The 27,364-nt window shown below is 60.4% G+C and overlaps 1 protein-coding gene across 1 annotated transcript in view; it reads right to left on the bottom strand.

Annotated features, from left to right (window-relative positions):
* Nucleotides 1-369: 369 nt before the first annotated feature.
* The window catches only part of ZC3H3 (zinc finger CCCH-type containing 3), a 62,214-nt gene continuing 35,219 nt past the window's right edge, over nt 370-27,364 (bottom strand). The window contains exons 5-12 of the mRNA XM_069599586.1: nt 16,360-16,544; nt 12,192-12,234; nt 11,956-12,117; nt 11,797-11,866; nt 9,992-10,123; nt 2,995-3,179; nt 2,110-2,474; nt 370-741 (exon numbers count right to left, since the gene is read on the bottom strand). Coding sequence (XP_069455687.1) covers nt 710-741; nt 2,110-2,474; nt 2,995-3,179; nt 9,992-10,123; nt 11,797-11,866; nt 11,956-12,117; nt 12,192-12,234; nt 16,360-16,544 — 1,174 coding nt within the window. The 3' untranslated portion in view covers nt 370-709. The remainder of the gene's footprint in view (nt 742-2,109; nt 2,475-2,994; nt 3,180-9,991; nt 10,124-11,796; nt 11,867-11,955; nt 12,118-12,191; nt 12,235-16,359; nt 16,545-27,364) is intronic.

Here is a 27,364-nt window from a genome sequence, read left to right as displayed (position 1 = left end):
CCAGCTGCTTTCCCGAGTGGCCCCGGGGGAGGGGCTCTGGAGGAGAAGTTCTGCTTGAGGAAGGCCCTCTGGCCCTAGCCTGTTGCCTCCAGTCCACAGGGGACAAGTGGCCTCAACCGTGAGCCACCCTAGGGCGGCAGGGAAGGGGCCCACATCCCTAACCAGAGGCCGGGCCAGGTGGGCAGGTCGGTGGCGGGGCCTTGCAAGAGGCTCTGGGGCGTACCCCTCACCTTCCCCTCAACCTCAGGCCTCTAGGTCCCCCTGGAGTCACATCCCGGGGGAGGCTCTGGGACCCCTGGGCCCTGTGTTTCCACCTGCGCTGTGCTCAGCAGACCAGGCAGCAGCAGTGACGGTCGGGACAGCCAAGCAGACACAGGACAGAACCTTTATTGCTGAACACAAAGTACCTGCCAGGGAGGCCCGCCCAGCAGTCTCTCCTGCAGGAGGCCAGTGGGAGGACAAAGCAGGCATCGAATGGGGGAGCCCTGCCGGGCACCCCTCGGGGCAAGGCTGAAAGCCCAGGGGTGGGGAAGTGGTGGGGCCCAGCCTGAGGGGGGCCAGGCGAGGGCACTGGTCACACAGGGCTGAGAGTCAGGCGGCCCCTGGGGGCGCTCCGTGGCAGGCGGCCCCTCGTCTGGGGTGGTGGTGGGCGGAGCCTCCTTCCTCTCAGGATGGGGCTGAGGTAGGCGCGGGCTGGCCCCCTGGGCCCTCACAGACGCGGCTTGATGTGCAGTGACTTCCCTGTTCCAAGAAGGCCAAAGGTCAGGCACAGGAGGCCCCCCTCAAAACCTCTGGCTCAGGAGTTGCTCGAAACTGGAAGGGGGCTGGGATACCACCCAACGGCCCAAGGTCCCGCGTGGAGCAGGTCCAGGCCTGGCCCTGGGCAGCGGGCAGCCCCGAGGGAGCCCCGTAGCCTGCAGCTGAGCCCTGAGCACCAGGTGCTGGCAGCTCGCACACACCGCTCGGGCTCACACGGGGACAGGTGTCTGGTGCTGCCAGACGGCGCCTTCCACACGGAAAGCCTGGAAAGCCTGGGTGTGTGCGAGCAGCTGCTGGGGGCCCCGAGGCCCTGAGGACCGGCTTGGGCTGCAGGGCTGGGGTGGGAGAGGCTTCCCAGGGCTGAGCAGACTGCCGCCCTGGGCCCCACGCCCACTGGGCACCCCGGTGCCTCTCCCCACCAAGGACACTCCTGGCGGCCTCACCCCTGGCAGGAAACCAGCTGCCCACAGGCCGGCACTGTCTACGTGCCCCCTGCAAGCTCACGACTCCTCCTGGGACCCCACTGCAAGGCCGAGGACCCCAGTCATCTACTCAGCCAGCCAGAGCCCTGGGCCCCTCAGGCCCCCAGGAAGCCAGCAAGGCCTGAGCAGGGAAGGACGGTTGCTGGGCTCCGTCCGTGGAGGTCGACAAGTCACCCCTCCCCCGCCCGCTTCCTCTGATTCTAGGGCTGGTTGCAGGGTCTCACTGTAATTAAAAAACGAAAATTAAAATGCTGGTGGCTTGGGGCTATCTGCTCCTTCCTCTCACCCTCAGGGCGTCTTGCCCACAGAGGGCCTGGCCGCAGCTTGGCGCCCCTGGCTCGGGGGCTGAGCAGGCAGCGTGCGAGCTCGCTCAGCAGAGCTGGGAGAGGAGGCTGTGGCAAGCATCTCCCATTAACGTTACGACCGTGAAATATGACAATAAAATGATAGCCGTATGGTCGCAAATTTGCAGCCCGCCGAGCTGCGTGGGGTTTATCGTCACTCAAACGCGCAGAGAGCTGTAAAATGTTTACAGAAAGGGTCGTTTGCAGCCATAAAATCCTCTTTTCTCTCCTAAACAAGGCTGAGTGGAGCCATTTACCAAGCCCCAAATGTTCATCGGGGGAGAGGAAACATCTGTTCTCTCCAGGAGTGTGCGGTGATCTTCCAGAACAAATTAACAGAAATGGGTGCTTTCTAATTAAATCAGCCCTCGGCTGGGCGGTCTGTGAGCGGTGCTCTGTGCCCGCACCTCGCGCCCGCCCTGTGGGCCTGCAGGCGCGCACCTGCCGCGCCAGAGACCGCGCTGCCGGCTCCCCAGGCTGACCCAGGGGCCTGAGGTGCGTGCAGCCAGAGCTGGGCTGCCTACCTGAGTCCTTGGAGGAGGCGCTCCTGGGGGCCTGGGCCCTGGGCTGGCCTCCAGGGCTGGGCGAGGACTGCAGAGCGATGAAGGAGGGCAGCTTGGAGAGGCCGCTGGAGCCAGCTCCCGCTGAGACCGCAGTCGCCTGCAGACACAGCTCCTCTGGCTCCAAGGACAGGGACGCGGAGGGGGGGCAGGGAGAGGAGCGGGAGCAGGAGGGGGAGGGGGAGAGGGAAGAGGAGGAAGAGGAGGGGGAGGAGGGGGAGGCCGCAGCTAAAACCTGCGGGGAGGAGGGGGGCGAGGTCGAGCCAGCAGCCTTGGAGCTGGTGGGGCTGGACATCCGTCTGGCGGGGCGCAGGGCAGCCGAGGGCTTCCTGCAGGAACGGGAGGGGAATGGGGTATGAGGCGGGCAGCGTGGGGCAGGCAGGGCCAGAGGATGCTGGCCCACCACCTGTATACCGCCCATCCACCCCTCACCCACCCCTGCCCAGCAGCTATCAGGCATTGCCACGCAGGTTCAAGGTGGGCCTGTGGGCCCAAGGACAGGCTGGCGACACTTCAGGGCCTCCAGCAGCTGCATGCTGACGCCGTCCTCACCTCCTGGAGCCTTCCCCATCCACACGGGCTCCCACACATGCAGGCAGGGGAGCACACTGTGGGGCCCAGCCACGGGCATTGCTTAGGACCTCCCCCGCCCCTGGGGAGTGGGTGGGTCAGGGATGCTTTCTGTTCATCCAGCCTGAGGACTGGGAGTAGGGCACCTCTGGAGGTCACTTCACCAACTTTGGAGAGGTTTTTTGCGGGGTGTGAAGCCCCCAGAGCTGGGCAGGGGTGCAGGGCTCCCACCTGCCCCCACCCCAAGCTTACACATGCCACACCCACAGTCCCCATCACCTGGGCCCGTGGCTGGTGGAAGCCCTGCTCCTGGGGGGCGTGTTGCTGGGCTCTGGGGCCGTGGGGGTGGCTGCTCGCCGGCCCGGGCGCTTCGGGTTGCGGTGGAGCAGCTGGCACTGGGCACCGCGGGGGCACACGCCCCTGCGGGAGAAGTCGGGGCACAGCAGCGTGTGCTTCTTCTTGCACTGCAGAAGAAGGGGCATGGCTGGGCGAGCCGGTGGAGACCTCGGCACCACGTTGGGGGCCCTGCCTCTCTGCCCAGGGTTCCTGTTGGGGGTCTGAGGTCCTCAGGCCAGAGAGGCCCCAGGGTGCTCACCCCTACCCATCTCAAAGATGGGTAGGGTCAGTTTGAGAGTCAAGGGCACTTCCCTGGTTGTACCAGCACCACCCAGCCTGGCCCTGGGCCTGGACTGAGGCTGGGGTGGGGATTCCCAGGGAGCTACCTCCTCCTCCTGACTGCAGCCCACCTGTCCTGGCAGAGGACCAGGGTGGGGGGCACCCCATGGAGGGTGCACTGTCAGGCAGGTCGGAGCAACAGGTGGCCTCAGCTCTGCCCACCAGGCCCACAGGGAGCAGAGAGCCTGGACCCAAGGCCCGCCTCTCCATGGGCCCCCTGCCATGTGTCTGCTTCTTGCCTGGTCCTCCTAGAGGAGGGGGCCTATTCTCCCACCCCCAATAGCTGGCTCAGTGTGCACCACCCAGGAGGAGGAAGCCACCCTCATGCTGACCAGGTGACAAGTGACGTGCTAGAAAGAGACCCAGATGGAAACCCCTGCAAGCAGAGCCCCAAAGCCACCCGTATGCACTCAGTCAGCTCCATCGTGTCTGACTCTGTGTGACCCCATGGACTGTAGCCCACCAGGCTCCTCTGTCCATGGGGTCTCCAGGCAAGAACACCCAGAGTCAAGTTTAAAGCCAGCTCTGGTGCCTGGGGGTGACCCCTGGCACAGCCACTGGAAGAGTCATGGCAACAGCCTTGAGACCACTTCCTTCTGGACCCGCCACCCCTACTGGGCACGTGTCCTCAGAGCCCCAGATGTCGGTCTGGCTCCCAGCACCCAGGACAAGGCTGGTCGAGGACCCCACGGAGCCTGTGCCCATTCTGTGAGCAGGATCTGGGCACTGACCCCATTCTTGCCCCACACCTGGCCCTTGGCTGCCACCCAGGAACTAGAGGCCCTTCACACCGGTGCTGGGGTTGGTGTGAAGACAGGCAGGTAGCACGCCTGCACCCAGACGGCTACCCCTCCCTGTGCTGGGCAGCCCCAGCCCTGCCCCCCAGTGCCTGCTCCCCCAGCCCCAGAGTCAATGGCCCTCTGCCCTGAATCCCAGTGGTCCCCTCGGGGGCACATGCTGCAGCGGGGTCTCCTGGGCAGCCAGAGGGATGGGCAGGGCCTCTGGGTGGAGAGCCCACCCTGGGCTGGGTGCAGAGAGGTGGCTGGGGGGTGCTGTCTCTGTGCCGTCCCGTGGTGGCCATGAGCCCCGCTGCTGCCCTGAGCCCAGGTGGCTCAACAGGAGCAACACACGGGAGGCGGGACTCAGCACAGAGGGACCCGGTAAAAGGCAGCACCTCGGTTTCCTCCCTGACTGCACAGTGACATCTGTGAGCTACTGGGTCACATACCCTCATTCCAGCTGTTTCTGTCTCACTTTCTTATGGTGGCACTAGAAACTGTGAAATCCCAAATGCAGTTCACATCCGGTTGACTGTGGGACTAGAGATGGCTGGTCTGAACTGACCGTCCTCCCAGAACAACCCAAATCTAGGCTCAGATGTAAAGAACTTTCTGAAATCATCCAAGAACTACTGAGCAGGTGAAATGATGGAGGAAAATCTACTGGGCGCAGGGCTGGTCTCAGACCTCAGGGCCCCCTGCCATCCTTAAAGCAAGGCTGCCATGGAAAAAGCAAACCCAACACCCCTGCCCCCGCCCCACGCGCCCCGCAGAGCTGGAAGCGAGGAAAGTTCCTGGGATTATAGCCTGCCAGGCTCCTCTGTTCATGGAATTCCCCAGGCAAGAATACTGGAGTGGATTGCCATTTCCTTCTCCAGGGTATCCTCCCGACTCAGGGATCGAACCCGGGTCTCCTGCATTGCAGGCAGATGCTTCACCATCTGAGCTACTAGGGAAGGCAGGAAATAAAGAAAGTCACTGCTAAATAATGCGTCAGTCAGTCAAGAAGCAACAGAAGTCAGGTGATATTTAAAACCAAATGCCAACACTAAAACAACTCATCAAAGTCGATGGACTGGAGCTAAAGGGGTGCTCGGAGCAAAGCCCTCAGCCTCAGAGCCTTACATGAGCAAAGAGGAGACGCCTCAGAGTCAGAGGAAACAGGAAAATAGAGAAAGCAGAAAGAAGCACGTATGGGGAAAAGGGACATATAAACAACATTAGGAATGACAAAAGTGCCGTTGGCTGCTGGCGCTGCAGAAGGTGACACAATGAACAAGTTTTATGCCAATAAATTTGAAACCAGGCAAAATCTACAAATTCTAGAAAAACTGCCAAAATCTGCCATTAAATCTGAATGAATATTCCTATGACCATAAAGGAATTTGAATCAGTAGTTAAAAAAATAAGGCAAGCGCCAGCCCAGGGTTTCACGGTGGTTCTACCAGATATTCAAGAATGCGCTACCCAACCTCTCATGAACCAGCACACAGAAGAGGACAGCAGAGAACACTCAGCTCAGTCTACTCGGCCAAAGGGGTCTTAAAACTGGAACCTGACCGCAGCGAGATGATCAAACAAACTTTAGGCCAACTGCATGAACAATGATTCACGTTCTACACAAATCATAAATAAACTGAAATGTGTAAAAAATGAGCCCTGAAATGTGTAAAAAGACCATGTTAGGACCAAGCTGAGTTTATCTCAGGAATGCAAGGTTAGTTTAACATTAGAAAATCAGAGAATAGAAATCAGCACATTAGCAACCTAAGAGAAGGAACCACGTGATCACCTCGAGAAGCAAGAAACAAGAGCGCCATGGAAGTCAGAATCAACTCAAAGTTTAGCAGATTAGTGACAGAAGGGAGCTTCCTTAGCTTAATATAGAACCTTCAAGAAATCACCATCATCATTCACCAAGGGGTGTGGCTGGAAGCCCACGGCCATGAGTTACTATCTGACTGGGCTAATAGGCAGGGCAGAAAAAGAACAGGCATTTAAACTCAAAGGAAGAAAACATGGTCATTATCTGCAAAAGATATGATTGTTTATGTAGAAAAACCCAAAAGACCAAGTCTCATGGATGAATTACTACAATTACTAATATAATTTAGCAAGACAGCTAGAAACAAAATCAATATTAAAAATCGTATGTCCATAACCAATGAACAGTAAGAAAATAACATTTAAAAACAAGCTCTTTATAATAATAATAGATGTGAGAGAAATAAACTTAACAGAGATAAGACAAGCAAGAATTTTATCAAACGACATCAAAGGAGAGTCTGTGTCACTAGAAACAGCGCCTTGATCATACACAGGAGACTCACTATAGAGACCGGTGGGTGAGACCAGTTCTCACCAAACTAAAGCACAGATTCAAGACAACCTGAATCCATATTCCAACTCTAAAAACCTTACCTGGAATTTAAAATACATTTCTGGAAGGATAAAGGGGCAAGAACAGCTAAAATAGCCACAAGGAAGAAAAAAGTGAAGGAATCTGCTTCCTTGTTATGACTTATCCCAAAGCTCAAATAACCGACAACGGTCCCTGTAGTCAAAGCCGTGGTTTTTCCAAGAGTCATGTATGGATGTGAGAGTTGGAACACAAGGCTGAGTACTGAAGAACTGATGCTTTCGAACTGTGGTGCTGGAAAAGACTCTTGAGAGTCCCTTGGACTGCAGGGCGATCAAACCAATCAATAAAGGAAATCAAGCCTGAATATTCATTGAAAGGACTCATGTTGAAACTGAAGTTCCAGTACTTAGGCCACCTGATGCCAAGAGCCGACTCACTGGAAAAGGCCTTGATGCTAGGAAAGACTGAAGGCAGGAGGAGAAGGAGGTGACAGAGGATGAGTTAGTTGGATGGCATCACTGACTCAATGCACATCAATTTGAACAAGCTCCAGGAGATAGTGATGGACAGGGAAGCCTGGCGTGCTGTAGTCCATGGGGTCACAAAGAGTCAGACACGACTGAGCGACTGAGCAACTGAACAACAACAACCTGGGACTGTTTAAATAAGACCTAGACTAGTGTAACAGCCAAGAATCCAGGTTGCAATAGGAATTGACTGTATACCAAGAGCTGCTGGTATGGGAACAGTGTATGTGGTGGGCTGACTGCAAAGTTACAGGCAGATTTTTTACTGTGTTGGGGGTGGGGTGGTATTCAAGGGTCAGCTGTATAGTACAGAGATTGAATCAGGTCATCATAAAACCTCCCAATCAAGAAGAGCCCAAGATAGATGGTTTCAACAGGTGAATCCTACTAAACATGTAAAGAATTAACACCTCTTCTTTTCAAATTCCTCCAGAAATACAGAAGATGAGAGAATACTTCCTAACACACAATAGCCAAAACAATCCACAAGGCTAGCCTTATCTTGGTTCCCAAAGCATACAGAGATACTACAAGAAAAGGAGATTACAGATCAATATTATTATGGATACAGATGTCAAAATCCTCAACAAAATACTACAAACCTGGACTAATGGCATATTAAAAAGATTACAGACTATGATCCAGTGGGATTTATTCTCAGAATGCAAAGATGGTTCAACATCCAAAAATCCATCAATATACTTGTGATTGATTGACGTGGTTAGTATGTCTGATTGACTAGCTTAACAGAATGAAGGGGAAAAAACCCACATGATTATCTCAACTGATACAAAAAAGATTTGGGCAAATAGCTATAAGATTCCACCTACGTTAAATACCTAGAATAGGCACGTTCATGGAGACAAAGTGTTGATTTGTGGCTGCCAGGAGATGGAGGGGGGAACAGGGAGTCACTGCCAACTGTTTAGAGATTCTGTATGGGGCGATGAAAAAGTTTTGGAAACAGATAGTGGTGGTTGTATAATATTGTCAGTGTAATTAATACCACTGAACTATACACTTAAAAATGGCAAATTCTGCTAAAATTAAAAAATTTAAAATGTAATGCACCAAAACCCATAGTACTGTGCACTTAAATGGGTGATTTGTACCGGATATGAATTCTATCTCAGTAAAGCTGTGAAGATTAGAAAAGACTCTGATGCTGGGAAAAATCGAAGGCCCAGGGGAGAAGGGGACAACAGAGGATGAGATGGTTGAATGGCATCACTGACTCGATGGACATGAGTTTGAGTAAGCTCCAGGAGTTGGTGATGAACAGGGAAGCGTGGCATGCTGCATTCCACGGGGTCGCAAAGAGTCAGACACAATTCAACGACTGAACTGAACTGACACGGAGACACTGTCTGTGATTTCCAAGAAAGACGTCCAGAGGAAAAGGAGCTTCTGCAGGGCAGGAGGTGGCGGGGGTGGGCCGCTGACAGACGGGGGACAGAGAGATAAGGAAGTCGTGGAGGGGGACCATGAGGGCCGGGGAGTCGCTGTTGCTACAGAGGTGGCTGCGGATGATACCCACGCTCGGGTCTGCTCTTCGCCAGGAGGGGCTGGAGGCGCAGTGCTCCAGGCCCAGGCAGGGCTGGACCTCTGGCCAGAAAGCACCCTGGGGATGTGCGAGCAGCATGAGTCTGGTGGGCGTGCCAGGCCACAGCGCCACAGATGCCCGACCAGGCTGGCCGGGGCGGAGGGCAGCGCTGCAACACCCGCCCTCGGTGTCTCCCCCAACACGCGCGGATTCGACAGCAAGCCATCAGGGGAGCCCACCACCAGCACCAGGAGTGGCGGAGCAAGCGTGAGGCGGTCGCCGTGACATTCAGCGGCTCACGGGAGGCTGGCCATGTCCCCGAGTGTCCTGAGAGTCCAGAGGGACAAACTGAGGAGACAAGAGAGGCTGACCAGTGAGCCCCAGAACCAGGAGCAGCACGTGGCCCTGAAGAGGTGAAGGACACGGATCTACTCCAGCTTAAATTATTCACAAGAAAAGGGGATGTGTGTCTTTAACAAGCCAGCGCTTTATGAAGCAAGGTTAACAATTCCACTTGATTCAGTGGAATATTATAAACTCTCTGGGGCCCATCTGAGGACTTCCACTTCAGAAGCAAGGTGACGACTCAGCACTTTTTATATTATTTAGAGAATAAAATTAACCCTTGCCAGCCCAGGCTGCTGCCTCCGCCCCCACTGGATCTGGCCTGCTCAGCGCTTTTCCCATCTATAATTACAAGCCGCTATCCATCATGTGGCAGCCACGCAGCGCCCACACGCTGAAACGCACGCAGTAAGCACTTCCACTAATAGAAGCAGAACTTAAATATCGCCTTGATATTTTCATTTACATTGGGATCTTTTACAATAATCACCCACAGCCTCCCTGGGGGTCCTGCGCCTCCACCTCACCCCACCTGGGCTGCTCTGGAGCCACCAGCCAGGCCCTACCTCTGCAGGAGGGGCCTCCGCGGGGGGGCCCCCCGAGGGCTGTGCACAGGCAGGCAGGGGAAAGGCTATGCTCCCACCGTGCTCCCCACAGGGTGAAGCCCAGCCCAGAATAAGGAGCTGGCCTGCAGAAACACGCGATCCCCGGGCTCAGAGCCCAGCCTGCCGCCTAGGGCAGCCCACAAGCCCCGAGGCAGGGTGGTCACTCACAGCATCTGCGGACAAGGAGGCAGTGGGCCTTGCTGAGGCCCCTGGGCTGGTGAGGAGGCTCCCTCTAGGGCACTGGGACCCCCTGCCCAGGGGCCCCACCCAGGCCCACAGGGTAGGTGGGGCCTTCCCTGGAGGAGCGGGGGAGAAGCGGGCGTGCTTCTCAGCTGTCAGCTGTCGATGGGCAGGTGGGGAGGACAGGCCCGCGAAGCAGGGTGGGCCTGGCCCCGGGCCAGCTCCTCACCCCCAGTGCCCCTCCACCTCACGCCCCTTACCTTGGCGCCCAGAGGGCAGTAGCCTTTCAGGAAGTCAGTGCAGACCTCCGCCTTGCGGGACACGTACACGTGGCTGTAGGGGCAGCTGCTGTTGCTGCAGATGCCCTTCAGGAAATAGGAGCAGACAGGCATCTGCGGGGCGGGAGGCAGTGAGGCCCAGGGCAGCTCCCCCAGGACCCCAGGGGCCCACCCAGGGCTCCATCACCAGGCGTGAGCCACACAGAGACTGGCCCACCCCAAAGGGAGACCCCCAGCCTCTCTGGGGGTGCCGCTGCCCGGGCCTACAGTCACGTGAGGACAGAGACGGGGACCTGGCCAGCGGGACAGCTCAGGCTCAGATGTGCTGTCCCCACGTCCACTGCCTGCCCCAAGCCTGCCTGGTCTGGGCTGCGGGGCGGGCCTGGAGGCGCTGGCACCAAGAAGAGCAGGGCAGGGGAGGAGGGGGCAGCGTGCGGGTGCCCCAGCGGGGTGGCAGCCTACAGGGCCTGACAGCCAGCAGGCTTCCCAGCTGCCTGACGCGTGGGCACCGGCAGCGTCCGTGAGCTGGAGGCCTGACTCGGAGCAGCCCTTGCAGGGGCTCTGCTGGCACTGACTGTGGGTGGGCACCACAGGGGCCTGGCAGAGGGCAGGCTGGCCCAGGGGAGGCCTGGTGGGGGACACAGGCTGGCAGTCTGCTGCGCCCTGCAGGGGGAAGTGAGGCCTGAGGGCCAGTGGAGGCAGAGAGGCAAGGGTGTGTGTGTCTCCCACCCACACCAACTTCTGCAGCTGGGGCCCTTGGGGTGAGGCCTGCCCCCTGCAGGCCAGTTTCCTGGGGGGGGAACCCTGCCAGGAGCTCACACAGCTGTGGCCCTGTGGGTCTCACGCCGCCTGCCTCTCCCGGGCCCTCCCTGCGCTGTCAGTCCTGCCTACCCTGTCCATGTGGTGCCCACTGCACCCACTGGGCGCTCTCCTGCCTCCAGAGAACACACAGGGGCTTCACTTTTCTGGGAGAAGGTGGCTGGGGGTGGGGGTGGGGTGGGGGGGCTGGTATGACTGTAGCCGAGGAGGGAAGGAGGGAGGAAGCAGAGAAACAAAGGGTGATTTAGCGAGGAGAGTTTATTTTTAATTGTCTTTTAACTGCAGCGCAGAGGGGAGCGGCTGGCCTGGGGCTGGTGGAGCTGCGGCTGCAGACAATTCCCTTAATGTGCGTTTTGATACAGGGCCCAAATTAGCGCTAATAAAAAGGGATAATAACGCCAACTCTTGCACCAAACGGAACTCCTCCTAGCTGTCAGCGCCGCTATCAAGAGGAAACTGCATTCTCATTTCAATTAACCTTGTTTGCACCCAGCACGTCCACACAAATAACAATAACATTAATTCAGGGCGCTGGTGCGGGGCGTCAGCCTCAGACAGCTCAGAGCCTGTGCCGGCTCCAAAGCCGGAGCTAATGAACCCGAAACTCGACGTGAATTTCCAAATTGCTCACAACAGAGTTTCGAAGCTCTATTAGGGAGAAAAATGCTGATTCTTCCCAAGTTCCTCAAGGAGAAAAGCTGTAGCAGCAGCACTGCCTCCCGGGCCTGCAGCGACCCCCCCTTGGGGCCAGCAGGACACCCACAGCCAGCATGGACCCCTGACCTCAGCTGCCCGCACTGGGGGGCTGGCCCAGCTGTGCGCCTCCCTCTCCCACCGCCAGCCCCCCACTGGCGCATCTGGGAGGGGCACTGGGCATGTGGGGGATGGGAGAGGGGCCCAGGTGGGCCTAGCAGGGTGGAGGGGTAGAGCCTTGGGGCCGCTCCAGCCCGGGCGCGGGGGACACTCACCTTCTCCTTGGAGACATGGTGGGAGAAGGGGCAGGTCCCGTCTGTCTTCTTGCAGGTGCCCCGGACAAACCTGCGCACACAGGGCAGGTCTGAGGGGCGGGAGCCCAGGGCGGCCCTGGCCCCCCACCACCCCACGCCCACCTGGGGGTGGGGGCGCACCTGGTGCACACAGCCACCTTCTCGGGATCGTGGACGTAGGGGCAGCGCTCGCCGCGGTTGCACCGGCCAAAGCGGTTGTAGTACATGCAGTACTCCTCTTTCCGCCGCCGCCGCCGCTGCCGCGCCTGCCGCACGATGGCCAGGCTGCGCTGCACGGCCCGGCTGGAGGCAGGGAGAGAACCGTGAGCCCCAGTAGGCAGGGAGGCCGGGGAGCCCCCCAACCCCGAGGCACATACCTGGCCAGGGAGCGGCTGCAGCTGCCGGCAGGGTCCAAGCGGCCTGTGGGAGGAGGGCACGGGTCACACCAGGCCCACAGCCAGCCAGGGGCTCTGCCCTGCCCCTGCTCACCAGCCAGACCACCCTGGCCAGGGCAGGGGGGAAGCCAAGGGGAGCCGGCAGAGGCCACCCTGGTGTCTGGCCAGTGGTCCTGCCTCAAAGCGGGTGGTCACAGGAACAGGGGGTGGCAGGGCCTCCCTGCCACCTCCCTCTGTTCAGAGCAGAACCCAGGGACATGGGACCTGAGTAGGGTCTGGGAATGCCACTCAGTTTTGCAGCAGCTAAGAACGGCTTGTTTAAAGCACTGTAAAATAGAAGCTAAGAAGAGTATGGCCACAAATGCTGAAATCCTCCACAAATGCTGAAACCCACCAGAAGATGGGTGTCCCCTGCCTGGAAACCAGACTCCCAGATGGCCTGAGGAGCAGGCTGCAGGCTGGCCTGCCTCACGCGGCTCCAAGGCCCAGGCAGGCACCCGGCTCCTGAAACTGTGGAGGCATCCCATAAGACACTCCTCAAAACCCCAAGTGTGCAGACCAAGCAGGGCCTCTCTGAGGTCACTGACTGTGGCCCGAAGGGGGGTCCATGGTGACAGGAAGACAGGTGGACACGCGGCCAGGCTTGCCTGCAGAGGGGGCATCCAGCCTGACACGCAGCTCCCGCCTGCCATTTACATACCCGGGTAGTCCCCAGGACTGAGGCGGGCAGGCAGGGTGAGACAGCCACAGTTCCTCAACACACACGTGACCCTCCCCAGACCAGATCAGGTTTCCCACAGGCGGCTGCTGAAATGGAGTCACGGCAGGAGGCACAAGTGACATCACTCAGAAATTTTAGGGACCTGAGGCGATGACAAAGCATTCCTGGTTTAAAAAGGGACGTCCCCAAGATGTCTGGCCTGGAGGCGGCCACGGGACAGGCGGCCCCCTCACCACCTGGAGGGCCCTCCCCCTGGCATGCTGCAGGGCGCCCAGCGCCAACCCAGACATGCGCCGACCAAGCCCTCTGGGCAGCACCTGCACTGCCGCACTGGGGCGCTCCTCCGAGCCCATCTCCTCCGGTTAGAAGGCGGCTCCAGGCTGTGCAGCGGAACCCCTGGGAGGGAGGCTGCTCCTGTGGGGATCCAGGCCCAGGGGGCCGAGTTACAGGGTTGAATGGGCGGGGGCACGACACGGAAACGAGAGGGGGGCCCAGAGCTGGGGGGCCGGCGGGGAGGGGTCTTAGGGCGGCTCCAGGCCGTCCTGGAATCTGGTTTCCAGGCAGGGGACACCCATCGTCCAGTGGCAGCGGAGGTCAGTCCAGACGGCACGTGGTGGCCCCCACCTGCTAGCCCGAGGATGACAGTGCAGTCTGATAGCGGTCAGTGAGCACGGCTTCCCGGCCGTCAGCCAGGCTGCCAGTGACGCTGGGGCAGCATCTGCCCTCCAGGGAAGCCGTCGTCAGAGTCATCAGAACAGCCCCAGGTCTGGCCTCTGGGGGGTGCTCAGGTTTAGTCCTCTTTCCACTGTGGCTCTTAAAAAAATGCCAGTGTAGGCCTCGGTAGGAATTTTTACAGGAACAGGAGGAGGCACCTTTTCAAATGCTTTGCAGTGTTAAAAAATGCACATAAAGTAGCTGGCTTGAGAGGCGCTAAAAAGTTCAGCTGAAAACCCTGGCAACCTCGAAGCAGGAGGGCTGAGCCTTCTGGAGAACTCGCACTTCCTAGGGGTCTTCCCGAAATAGAGCAGCAAGGCCGCCCCACCCCTCTCCCGCCCAGGCCCTCCCCCAGCTGAGGGCCCTGGGGCCCGAGGGCACAGAGGGGGCAAGCACCACCAGCTCCCACACCCCCTGCCCACCCACGCTGCCCTGGAATGTGCCACCCTGGGGAAGAGGCGTCCACGAGCGGCAGAGGCCATGGGGCAGGGCCTTGGATGCGCAGGGGCAGACTGACCAACCAGGGGGACCCTCTCTCACATGCAGCTCTGCATGACGCTGCAGCACCCAGGGAGGGGGTGACAGGTCACAGGTTACAGGTGAGGTGCAGCGACCCCCCACCTGCCCAGGGCCCACAGACACAGGCTGGCAGCAGAGAGACTGCCCCCCCCCCCCCCCACAGCCTACGCCTGGGGCCTGGGGCTCAGAACAAGCCTGGGAGCCAGTCCTGCAGCGCAGGCTGAGCAAGGGGGCTGGGGCAGGAGACTCGGGGTCTGCTCTACCGCAGGGCCCTGCAGGCTCTTACGGCTGACCCATGTGGGCTGAAGCCTATGGGGAGGGGCCCCTGGCTGGGTCCTGTGGGCAGGCAGACTTAGACCAGGAGGAAGTGCTTGGTTCCGGTTCCAGGGAAGTGAGGTGTGCCTACTAGAAGGCCCTGCCCCTGGAGCTAAAAGACAGGCAGGGCATGGCTGTTCCCCACAAAGCCTGGGATGGCGGGCACCCCAACGGGGCTGAGGCTGTGCTGAGAGTCCTGTAGCCAGGAAGGGGGGGTGGAGCCCCCGTGTCCCCCAAGGAAGGCTGCACTTTCTTGCTGAAGTCACAGTTCTGTTGACACCAGAGAAGAAAATTTATTTCTTTAATTATTACTCATCTAAGTGAGCTGCTAGTCTGTGGGCATTCCCACAGCTGGGAGCAATCCACTCTCCTTAAAGCCAGGAGCTGGCCACCGGGCAGGGGTCCAGGTGGCTGGTGCTGTCTGGCCAGCCTTGTGTCCCTGGGACAGGCTCCCCTGTGGTCTGTACCCCAAACCCCACCTCCTTGCCCCCACACGGAGGTGGGGGGCTACCCCAGCTGACTGGTTAGCAGGGCGTGGGCAGCGGCAGCCCGCAGGAGCAGGTGGGCAGGGAGGCGGCCTCTGTCCTCACCATAGGCCCAGCGGCTGGGGGGCCGGGGGAGAAGGCTGGGGAAGGCCAAGACACCCCGGCAGCTCTGCAGGGGAGGTGGGTTCTGTGGAGCTCAGCACTCAGTGTGGTGACCCCCCAGGAAGAAGTGCGGCCACTCCTCCGGCTGCTGCCAGCCCAGGTGGAGGGGCCCCCAGGGGAAGGGGGACATACCCCCACCCCTCGAAGGCAGCCCCCCGCCTGCCCTGACCAGACAGGGCTGCTGGACTGTGAGGGGGCAAACCCGCGTCTTCCTTCCGCCGGCGGGCGCCCTGCAGGGAGGAGCAGCCCAGGTCATGGGTGCCCCCCAGAGCCCACCAGTCCATTCAGGATAGGCCTCGCGTGCAGCCTGGGATTCCGCCAGAGTCAGGACAGTCCCCAGCGCCCAGCCCGAGGGGGCAGAAAGCAAGGCCCACAGAGAGACCTGGTCGCTCCACAGCCCTCGTGGGCTCGTGTGTAAGGGCCCCGGGGACACCACCTGGCTGAGCCCTGTGCAGGCCCCAGATTTGGGGAGGACAGAGTTGGGCTCTGAGACATCCAGAGCTGTTTGTGAGGCCCACAGACCACATGTGCCGGCGAGGGCGTCAGAGACAAGACTGTACCTGTGGCTCCACCGGGCAGAGGGCGGGACAGGGCGCATGGGGGAGCAGAGCCCTGGGCCCCAGCCCCCTGCAGCTGTCCTGGCAGAGAGGAGGTTCCGGGGGGCCCTCCACTGTCTCCTGCGCCAGCTGGCCCTGCACCCCACCACCTACTTCCTGAGCTGGGCTCTTCTCCTTTCTGCCCTTCTAAGGTGGTCAGGCTAAGGACTGAGGGTAGCTGGGCCGGTGCAATCCCCACAGCCCCTGTAAATCCCACCTTTTTTTTGAAAGAAAAGGAAAGCAGTAAAATTGGACTGAAACCAAAACACTTTCTAGTTAATTTGTACAATAAGCGAATCTGAAGCATTTCCTTCTCCGTGGCCTGTCTCCCCAGGCCCGCAGGCGTGCCCGTGGGGGTGTCGGCGCCTCCGAGCACAGTTGGGAGCCATTGCCAATGCGATCAGGCACCACGGCCCCAGGTGTTCACTCGCTGGGCCGTGTTTACCATACCTGGCTCATCTCCTTTGTCCAGGAGCAAAACACGGAAAATCAGAGGAGGCTCAGCCAAGCGAGAGGCGGGTGCAGCCTGCGTGCCCTGGGGGCCTCCCTGCTGCTGCCGCCTCGGCAGGGGCAGCTCCAGGACGCTGTCGGGGCGCCCTCGCAAGAGCACAGGCACAGCACCCCCCCAGGGGCCTCACCTGTGCGCAGCAGGGGCCTGCTGCCCCCGTCCCCGCCAGGCCGGCTGTAGGTCTTGGAGAGCTTGTTGGCCGACACCTTATAGAGGACGCCTCCAATGCAGCGGTAGCCTTTGCTCCGCCACCGAGGGGAGCCGGTCTGGGCTTTCCCACCTGCGGCGGGACGCAGGGTGTTCAGCGCCAGGGACCTGCAGAGACAGGAAGGACCGTCAGCTCAGCCCTGGGGTGGTCAGAAGACCTCTGTCCCCCACCGTCCAAGGGCCCAGGAGGTGGCACCCTCAACCCCACCTCTGAGGCTGGGGCACTTTTGTTGGGGAAAGCCCTCAGTGCCAGCACTAAGGCAGCCCTGAGGGTCACCGGTATCCGGGATGCCTCCTGGACGCCGCCCCATGGTGCACCCTGGCTCTGGGACGGCCATGCTGTGAGATCAGCAAGGGCCTCTGCCCACCCTCCGCTCCTCTGTCCTCTGCACGGAGCGCCTGGCATCACGACCAGGAAGGGACAGCCTCACCGACCTCCAACCCAGGGAAGCTATCTGGGGGCTGAAATGGAGTCCCCTCAAGGTCAAGGGCTGGTAAAGGCCTGGAGGTCACCTGGGTGCAGGCCCAGGCCAACCCAAGGGCAGATGGGTCAGAAGTCCCCCACAGACCCCCTGGCCGAAGCAGACAGGGGCCATAACCCACAACTCAGGTCCCACAGAAGTGGGCCTGCAGCTGCCTTGGTGGGCTGCTCCTTGAGCTGCCACAGGAGGGGCTCAGGACTCCAGAACGACTTGGCCTTGACCTTCTGCGTGTCTTAGCAGAAACCTACTTATGCAAATTGAGCTCAGTTCTCTCTTAGCTCAAGGCAAGTCTGGGCCACTGGCAGAGCTGGGCGGGAGTGTCGCCTCTGCTGCAGCAGGGTGGGACCACCAGCCGCAGCTCCGGGTCGTCCGGGGGTCCTGGGCTCCCCAGCACCTCCTGCTGAGGCTCCCATGCCCTGAAGCCCCTCCCACGGGAGCCTACAAACTCCAGCTCCACTGGGGAGGCAGAACGTGCTCTTCTGGCAACCCAGGGGCCACGTGGCGGGGAGGCCCCGATCTGGGTCTGCGGTGCAGAGCAGGCCCCACAGGTGGCCCACCACTGGCCTGACTCCCCACCTGCAGGCTGCTCTCAGCAGCCAGGCGCGCTGAGACCTGAAGCTGCAGCGTCAGGCGGGAAGCGCCAAGCAGGCCTCCAGAAAGTACTTGACCCAGTTTCCCTTAATTAAAATTCAAGTTCACAAACACCAATCTTGGAGGGAGCGACCCCCACCAAGGGTCCTTGGCAGCCCTGCCCACCCTGGCTGCGCCAGAGGGGCTCCCGCTGCCCGCTCCCTGGCCTAGCCGAGCGCTGGGGAGATAGCCAGACCCCAGGCCCTCCCCAGACCCCGGGACCCAAGTCTCACGCCTTGGGCTTGGGGCATCTGCATGCCCAGTGGGCGCCTGATGTGTCTCCTGGGCTCCTCCAAGGCGGGGAGGGGCTGAGGAGGGGCGAGGATGGGGGTCCACCCTCACTGAAGAAGCCCGTCAGCCTTGGGAGCTCTGGAGCCCCTGCAGGCATCCTGGACACTGCCCAAAGGCTCAGCCTGGCCTGAGCCCCGACCCCCACGGTGAGTGGAGCCCAGCCAGTGGTCACCACAGCCCCCAGCTCAAGGCCAAGAGGCGCCCACAGCGCCAGCCCCGCACTGCCCGGAGTCCTCAGGGGCCTCCTGCCCACAAAGCAGCTGCCCTTCCGTCAATGTGCCCTGGGCGGGGGGCCGGATGGGGATTCACCATCAGGGCACCACCCCAGTGCCCCCTCAACAGGCTGTGCTCCCAGATGCCAGGACGCACTTGCAGGAACAGGGCCCTCTCAGCCGTCCTCGCCTCGCTGGGGCACCCCCTCCCCCACCTTCCCTCAGTCCACCGCGCTGGCCCCCATGAAATGTGAGACACAGGCTGCATGACGCCTCTGAGACAGTGGAGGGGAGGAAGCAGAGCCACGGACGCCCTAAGACCAGCCCTCCAGGGGGTGAGGAAGCGCCCCCTCCTTGGGCACGCGCTCCGGGCTAAGGCTGGACAGGACACCACCCCCAGAGGCAGGCACGCAGGCGAAGCTATGGATCCCAGCAGCACACGGCGGGCAGTCCTGGCAGGCCCAGCGGGTGGAGGACGGAGGGCCTGGGAATGGCTATTCTTATGGATAAGTATGACCAACCAACCCGGCCCCTCTTTCTAGAGAGAAGACCTGCTCCTGGGCTCTGCCCCGGGCCGCGGGGTGGGGTGGGGGTGCAGCAGGCCTCCGCTCTGTGCTCATGGCCCACGTGTACAATCGGGCCTGAGGACCCACGTACACGGGCCTCAGGGCGGGGCCTGGGTGCAGTGCTGCGGCAGGGCTGGAGCCTGGGAGCCAGGCTGGGAGGAGCCCCGTCCTCATATGGCATCCTGGGGCCACCGGGGAGGAGGTGGGCGCCCCCAACAACTCGGAGAGGGCCCTGCGCCCGTGGGCCCCCTCTGCCTGTCCTCACCCACTGGGCCCGCTGACTCTGGGCCTGTGGGCAGCAGACACTGGGGTAGGTGGGGGCTGGAACACTGGGCTGGGGGTGCTTGCCCCAAACGCCTCACAGCCTCTCACTGCTGTGGGTGTCACGGCACTCCAGTAAATTGTTACCCTAATGGAGAGGACAGCCTTTGGAAACGAGCTGTATTGAGAAGAGGGGATAAAATTAATGAGATAATAGCAGGGCCAAGGACCCGGGGAACGCTCCTGCCCTCGCGGCAAGGGCCTGTAATTCCTTTTCTACAACAGGAGCCTCAGACCTAAAGCCTTCTCCCATCCGTCCGGCAGGCCCACGCCGCCAGGAAATTTCATTAACGCTGGAAAATAGGAAAGGTATTAAGCGTGGATAATGAAGGCCAGGGAGGGAACCGTGCCTTAAGATAGTCCTCTTTCTCGCCTTTGTAATGGGAGGCATGAACTTTCCCTTCAAATCCATTTCTAATCCATTTGAAATACTACAGCAAATTATCTTTCCTTCAGCCCGAAAGCGGCCAGCCAATTTACTCCGAATAGAAGTGACAATGCCCCAGGATTTATCACCATAACCTTGACTACACTGGGGTGAGGGCTGGGCTTCTCCTGCCCCCCCCCCACCGGGGGGCCACGAAGGATGGGGTTGGGGGGAGATAACATTTTAAATGAAAAGAGCTGGTAATGGGGAGAAAGACACACACACCGCAAAAGTAGGTTTAAAAAGAAAAGCGATCCATATGTCCACTGCCCAGGGAGCAGCTGCAACGTTCCGGGCCCGAGGCCGTCCAGGAGCTCCCAGGGGCTCTGCCCTCCAAGGTACCCTCTCAGCTGCTGTGCCCAGGAAGCAAGAGGACAGTCCCATGGAAGCAGGACCCTGAGAGCCAGGGCATCAGTCTGGGCAGGACAGGAAGGCTCTCCCAAGAGCCGGGATGACTGTGGCACATCCTCTGCTGGGTCTGCAGGACCCCTCACCAAGCAGTGCCGAGACCCCCTGCAGGGTGGCCCCCCGAGTAGCGCCGAGCCCACCCTGCAGGGCGCCCCACCCCAGTAATGCTGAGCCCACCCTGCAGGGCACCCCCCTAAGCAGTGCCGAGCCCACCCTTCAGGGCAGCCCCCCCAGCAGTGCCGAGCCCACCCTGCCAGAGTCCCCCTGGGCTCCCTGCACGCTCCCTGGCCACTGCCCAAGCAGGTTGGTGCAGGCCCAACACTGTGTGCGGGGCGCCTGCCCCAGTCTGCTTCTCGAGCTGCCCGGCTGAGATGGGCCCACCCAGGGATCCTCGCTAGTGGCCTGGCAGCCTGGAGCACAGGTGTGCACCCAAAGAACCGCAGGTAGACGGGCTCCCAAACACGCATGCACACACGGCTCGCCAGCCCACTGACAGGACCTGACGCACAGTGAGCGCACCCCAGGCCCCGGGCCGGGGACAGGCAGCCTGTGGGGCTGTGTCACCTGAAGGCCGCAGAGTGGCTCCCCCTGAGGGTGCAGGGAGGCAAGGGGCAGAAGGCCGGCCGGGCCGGGGAGACTCCGGAAGCGGCCCCAGCCTCCAGGATGCCCAAGGCAGGACAAGCTCCACCCTGGAGCCGTGCCCACCTCCAGCCCTGACGCAGACTCTGCCTTGGCTGCCGCTGCCTGGCCAGAGCCGCAGGAGCACACAGGAGCTGAAGGGGCCCGGTTCCAGCACACCCAGTGCTGACGATGCCACTGCCTCTCAGCACCCAGTCCTAAGGCAGCCTGGCAAGGGCGGGTCCTGTGCACCCAGAGAGGGTGGGGAGCCCCTGGGGACAGGGCCAGGCCAAGGGGCCCACACGTGGACAGGGAGCTGCTGGTGGAACTAAGGGCTGCCTTCCCCACAGGAAGGCCTCTCAGCACAGAGGCGTCTTGCTGGCACGTTCTTCCCAGTCCCCACAGTCTGCGTCCCCTGCCTCCTCCTGGAGACTCATCTCTCTGGGGACCACAGGCCAGACCCCAGTCACCGAGGACCCTGCCTCCCTGAGCCAGCCTCCTCTCTCGCCCCAGAGGCAGTCTGGGGCCCTGCCTTCACTGATACTCCCTGGCGGGGTCCCCGCCGCACCCTGTCCGGTCAGTTCATCTGAACACCTCGCATCTGATCCAGTTCCCGTCACCTCCCCTCACTCCAGCAGCGCTCCCTGCTCTGCTGCAGGGCTCCCCCCACTGCTCCCAGCGCCTGCTGTCCATCCTTGCGCAGGGCCTATGCATATGCTGGGCCTCTGCCATCACCTGAGTCCTGCCCTGAGCCCAAGCTCGGCTGTCGGGGCCTTGGGAAGCCTCCCCTGACCCTATACAGGGCCCAGTCACACCTGGGAGCAAGCACCTGGGACAGGGGCCGTGCTGGCAAGTTGCAGGCTCCAGGGACTCGTGCAGGGTGAGCGCACACCAGGAGGGAGGCTTGGGGACCACCTGAGTCTCCCACCCTGGGGTCTGCCGGGGGCCCATCAGAGAAACGTGGGGCGGCCTTGGTGGGCGGGAGCCGGGACGTGTGGGCACTCACACCAGGAAAGGCCTTTGGCTCAGCATGGCAGGCCAGGAGGTGGGCAGCCTGCCTGGAGCAGAGAAAACAAGCGGGGAAGCAGTTTTCAGGACGTGGAGCAGGTTCCGCGCAGCTTGAGCAAGCGAGGAGTGCGCCGTCAGCAGAAGGGCGCCAGGCGGCCGCGCAGCGAATCCCAAGTAGGTCAGGCTTGGCGCCGCCACCGTGACGGCTGCAAACTGCTTAAGCGGGCTTTCCGCGGAAACGCTGACGCCCAGCGCCCCACAGGCTGGTCCCACAGGTGCTGACAGAACACGCTGGGGACAAGGGCCCAGGCGGGGTGGCAGGGCAGGAGGGCCAGGAACTCAGCGGACGGACGGACGGCGTGGGTCTCAGGGTGACTGGGGCCACCTGGTCTCCTAGGACCCTCCTCCCGAGTGTGCCCACCTGCCCGCTGAGCTCTGGCCACCTTGCGGCAGGGCCGAGGTGATGGCTGGGCTTCCCAGGACGCACCTGCTCACAGTGGCTGGGGGCTGCGGCCTGGGTGGGAGCTGAGGCCTGAGGACCCTGGTGGGTCACAGCAAGGACAGAACGGCCCCCGAGAAGGCTGGCGGGCCAGGGTGCAGGCTGAGCGCTTGGGAGGGACTGGGGGTGGGGGTGCGGACACACCTGAAGGCCCCGCTCCTTCCCCAGGGGCCGCTGCCCCGGCTCTCCCCAGCCACAAGCAGAAGTGACTCGGGGGCACCGTGGCCAGCGGCACCGGGAGGTGGGGGGACACTAACTGCCCCCAGTGCGAGCACGGCAGCTGCTTAAGGAGCGGGGGCTGTTTTATGTGCTCTCATCTATTCAATCGGTACTGCGATCAATGGATGCATTACAAGCTTTCCCTTTAAGAGCCTAATAAACAACAAGATAGAAAGTAAAATTCTCCATAAAATGACACTTTTAAAAATCCATTTTAGCTGAAGATATTGGTGTTTTGTGTGTTAGCTACAAAAAGCAGGTATCACTGGGCCTTAGTGGCCCCCCTCCGAGTGCAGAGCTCAGCGTGCCGGGCACAGGCCAGGGGGCCGGCTCAGCTGCCCCGATCCTTGCTCCCCGGTGCCATCCTGCAGGCCGGGCTGTCGCTCAGACCCCAGGCCTGACACTGGGGAGGGCGGGGAGGGCCTGGCCCTGCCGCAGCCACCCCTCCAGCACCCCTCGCTCCGGGCGTCCTTCTCTCTCTCTGGCCCACTGACACCCTAGCCCCAGCCCGCTGTGCATATGAAGTCCAGTTTGCCCATCCCTGTCCTCTCCCCACGTGGGCAAGAGGGGACGGAAGGAAGCTGGGGTAGCAGAACTTGCGCCCCGAGTCCTCTGGGAGGAACTCAGCAAGTTGAGGCCCCACCTGGCTCACTGGCTCCTGGAGAACACCCCAGGGGGCACCTCCTGGGGCTCCCTCCTCCACTCTGGGCCTGCCGTCAGCCCCGCTGCCCACACAGCCCCCTCACTGCAACCCCTCCTCTGTGCCCTGGTGTCCGTGGCTCAAACCCCATCACCAAGGGCATGAAGGCCAGCCCAGAGCGCACCCCACCACCACCTCCCCGGGAGCCCTGGCAGCTGCTGCCTGTCACTATCCTCTGGGCAGGACAGGTCTTGCTGAAGCCCCGATCAAAAGTCTGCCTGCTTGGCCTCTGGCGGCAGAGGGCTGCACGCCTTCGCAAGGCCTCCCATCACATCTTGCCTGGTGATCTCACTTGGGGTCTCTGCCCTCACCTTCCTTGGAAGCACTGCTGGCCGGCACTTGGCTCTCTGCACACTAGAGCCGGCCCTTCCCAGGACACCGCTCACAGCCTGTCCCTCGCTGAGCCCCGTGCAGGGCCTACTGCTCAGAGTGGGAGGGCGCTGGCCACCTGGACCCCACGCTGTCTCTCCAGCTCCCCCTGCCACCACGCAGACCCATCACTGGCCCCAGGACTTAGCGCCACTGTCCGCCTTGCTCGAGCCTCCCTGTCCCTGCAGCTGCAGCCCCTCTTCACCTCTGGGTCTCACACCAGTTGCCTGCGCCCCTCTGGGGAGCCCTAGGACACTCACGCTCACATGCATGCCATGAAGGGGCCCCAGTACCTGGACACGGCCGAGCTGAGAGGCACTGGAGGGCGGCCCAAGCCAGGGACACACGACACAGTGGAAACATCACAACACCCCCAGACACCACAAGCCCCCGCCATCAGGGACCCTCGTGTCACGGCTACCTGAAGAGACTCAGGAAGAGGGGAGATGGGGGAGGCAGGCGACCCGCCCCACAGGCCCCAGCAGGAGGGCTCCTCTCAGAATCGTGTGAGCACAGCACAGCTCCTGGGAGAAGCCGTGGTGGGCCTGCAAACCCCAGGGACAGGCCCCTGAGCTTAGCATAAAAGCTCCTGCGGGCCAGAGGGTGAGCAGGGAGCCAACTACAAGTGAAGCTCGCCCATCGAAGCCGCCAGGCCACCAGCGGGGCCAGCTGGACCACCAGGAAAAGCCGAACAAGCACTGCAGGTGACGCTGTGGCAGGTGTCCACTGGGGAAGGCCGAGACTAAGCCAGTGTTCCTATGGCTGACCTGAGGGATACGGAGGCCAGACAGGCGGGGGGTGGTAAGGACACACAGCCCAGCAAGAGCACAGTCTCTGGCTCTGCATTTCTGGGGGTGGGGGTGAGGGGGGCATCGGCTCAGTAAACGTTTTGCTGTAAGGAGACCAAGAAACCTTGACCCCCCCACCTCAGACCCCAAGTAAAAGTTAACTCATAAGGGACCTCAGACTTAATACAAACACTGAAATAGCCAAGCTTCTAGAAGAAAATGTGACCTTGGCAAATATTTCTCAAACAGGACACTCATAAAAGAAGACTGATAAACTAGACAGCACTGAAGGCAAGCCCCACACTCTAAGAAGATCTCTGGCACAAGAATATAGCCGTAATATATAAAGAGTACTAGCAAATCAATAAAAAGACCAACTAATACAAACGTGGGTGAAAGACTGCACAGGGCACTGCACACTACCTCACGTGTGCAGCCTGGGGGTCCTCCCCAGCTGCCCGCTGCCCAGCATCCACCTGCCCACTGAGGCTGCAGCTCCTCGTCACTCGGCAGCATGCCCCACAGGACAGAGCAGCAGAGACAAGTGGCCCCCAGATGTCCACCGAGAGCACACGGAGAGCAGTGTGGGCATGCCTGGGGAGGAGCAGGACAAGCTGGCTCAGGCTGCTGTAGATCACCCCATCTCCCCACAGTCCTGGAGGCCAGCAGCCTGGATCACGGCGCCTGCAGAGGTGACTGGAGAGCAGGCCCTGTCAGCTCTTCCTCCTCATATAAAGACACAAATTCTATCAGATCAGGGCCCCACCCTGACGACCTCATTCAGCCTTGATCACCTCTCATCTCCAAAAAGCCACACTGGGATTCAGACTTTAGCCTAAGAGTCTGTTTGGATAACAAACGGTAAGCAAAAGGAGTCACATAAAATAGCACCTATTATACGAACCTACTTATATGAACTTCAAGAGTTTTGAGACATAGCTTTTCCAGACATAAGAGAGGGACCACAGGGTAGGTGGGGACATATGGGGGGAGCACCCTGCACGGGGTAGGTAATGTCCGGGGGTAGGTAATGGGCACACCCTGTGGTAGGTACACAAGATAAAAATCCACAGAACTGACCACTGAAAATATAAACAAACCACACGTTTTGCCTATGGAAATCGAAGGTCTGTTCAGAAGGCCAAGTTCAGGAACAAGATTTTACATAATAAAGGTGACATTTTTAAACAATGGGAAAAAGTCTGAATGTTTAATAAATGTTCCGAAGACAACCAGATAAGCGTTAAACAAAATTAAATTTGACCTTTAATCTCACACCAAGTCTCCAAATAAATTCCAGGTAGATTACAATTTTAAATGTAAAACTAGAAAGTACAGCTCTAGAAGAGAATAACTGAACTCATGTAACCATGGGACAAGGAAAGTGGCTCTAAGCAAATCAGTGTGTTATATATACTAAGTCTCAAGAGACCGACAGATCTAAGAACACAGAAAACATAAAAGTTCCATTAAAAACCTTTACAAACAAAAGGCAAAACAGAAATTGAGGAAAAATGTGCAGTCTGCCAAAAAGGTGTCTCCCCCACCCCCCCAAATATTTAGATTCCTGAAAACCTGTAAGAAACAGGCTAGAGGCAAATGATCAGCGCACAAAAAAAACGCTGAACTGAACAAAGAGCGTGAATGCAACTGACATTAAAGGAGCTCCCTGGTGGGTCTAGCGGCCTGGCTCTTCCACCGCCAAGGCGGGTGTTCAATCCCTGCTGGGGGAACTGTGATCCCACAGGCCAGGTGGCGTGGCAGCAACAAAAACCACCAAAGTCTGAATGAACACTGGATCGCAATCTCTTCTAGAGAACAGGCAAAATTTCTGGCAGGGGCAGCTAACACCTGGAAGGACAGAAGACGCATACCAGCGTGGCAGAAGGTGCGCACCTGACTCTCCCTATAGCCCAGGGGCCGAGGCCCGACCTGGATGGACCCACCTCAGTGAGGCGGACAGTAGGTCACCGCCGAGCAGGACAGCCCCTTGCTGCGGCACCAGGGCAGACTAGGGCAGCCGCCGCGGAGACCGGCCCCCGGGCTACAGTCCAGCATCCACCACCCTAGGAGGCTGCGGTTCAGGCCGCATCCACCTCCACCGCCAGCCCCGGGAGGCCTCCGGAAGGCTTCCCCGCGAGGCAGAACCCTGGGGGAAGCCTTCTGCGGGAGCGGGAGGTGGAGGCAGCGCAGTCTGCACAGGGTCTCACACGGCAGAGTCCTTGCCAGCACCTGGGGCACCTACCAGCAGACGACCATCCAGGTGCAAAGCACTCGGCCCCTACGACCCCTACTAGGGCGAGGGGCGGGGTGGGGGGAGCTCTGAAGGGCAGGGGGACGAAGCCCACCCTTCAAGGACCAGAGCCCAGCAGGGTGGGGCGCCGCTGCCGGCAGGCCGCGCCCCAAAGCAAGCCCCGCCCCGGACACGCCCACTGGGCCCCCAGAGGAGCCCCGCCGAGGGACAGAGCCCGGGCCATAATTTATGCTCCCCCGCCTATGCTTTATGGCTTTCTTAATTCGGCTCCTGCTACTATTAATGTAGTTAATGCTGAGATTATATCTATTTTCTGGCGTCAGGCAGTGATTTATTCAAGCCATTTTTCCGGTGGAGGCTCCCACGCTGTTAAATCAAGCGCCTTGCCAATTAAGTGCTGACTTGGGAAGTGGACGCAATCTTAACAGACATCTAACCGCAAATTAAACCGGGGCTCCTTACTCTGGGGAGTGGGCGGGGCAGCCACAGAAACCTTGCTGACTTCGAGGAAAGTCAGAGAAAAATAAACCAGCTCGCTCCCCGGCTGCCCGGACTCCTGGAGGCAGGCTGCCAGTCAGGCTCGCAGCAGCGGGGTCAGGGTCCCGCCCTGCGGGGAGCGCGGGTGGCGGGGGAGGGCAGCAGTCGCTAGACCTGTCCCAGCACACAGAGCCTCTGCACCCGCAGTCCCTCCCACCTGGAGCGAACGCTGCCGGGCGTCTGGTTCAGCAGATGCTGGATGGAGCCCTAAATGGCAAGGGGTGGCTGAGGGGTTACCGAAGGCCCCCCTCTGAGGACCCGCAGGGCACACAGTGTTGGGGGCGGGCAAGCACAGGAGGGGAGAGGGAGGTTAACTGGAGCTCTGGCAGGGGTAGCACGTGCCCAGCCCACCCGAGGGTGCCCGTGCCTGCTGGGAGCTGCCTGCCCAGAGCACCTGAGAGCCGCACGTGGGGCCTTGGGGACAGGCAGCAGCCCGGCGGCCTGAGGCCCAGCAGGGCCTTTAAGGGCATGGCCCGCAGCACAGTGAGCCCTCACACCCCACAGCCAACTCAGGGAGCCTGTTTTCCCATCCAGGGAAACCCCTATAACAGCACCTTCCCTCACCCATCTCCAAAGGCCCTGAGAGGGGAACTGTGCTT

Source organism: Ovis canadensis, chromosome 9 (assembly GCF_042477335.2).
Source record: "Ovis canadensis isolate MfBH-ARS-UI-01 breed Bighorn chromosome 9, ARS-UI_OviCan_v2, whole genome shotgun sequence".
Classification (NCBI taxonomy): Eukaryota; Metazoa; Chordata; class Mammalia; order Artiodactyla; family Bovidae; genus Ovis; species Ovis canadensis.
The sequence above is the reverse complement of the archived record's forward strand: the minus strand, read 5'-3'. Positions and strand labels throughout refer to the sequence as shown.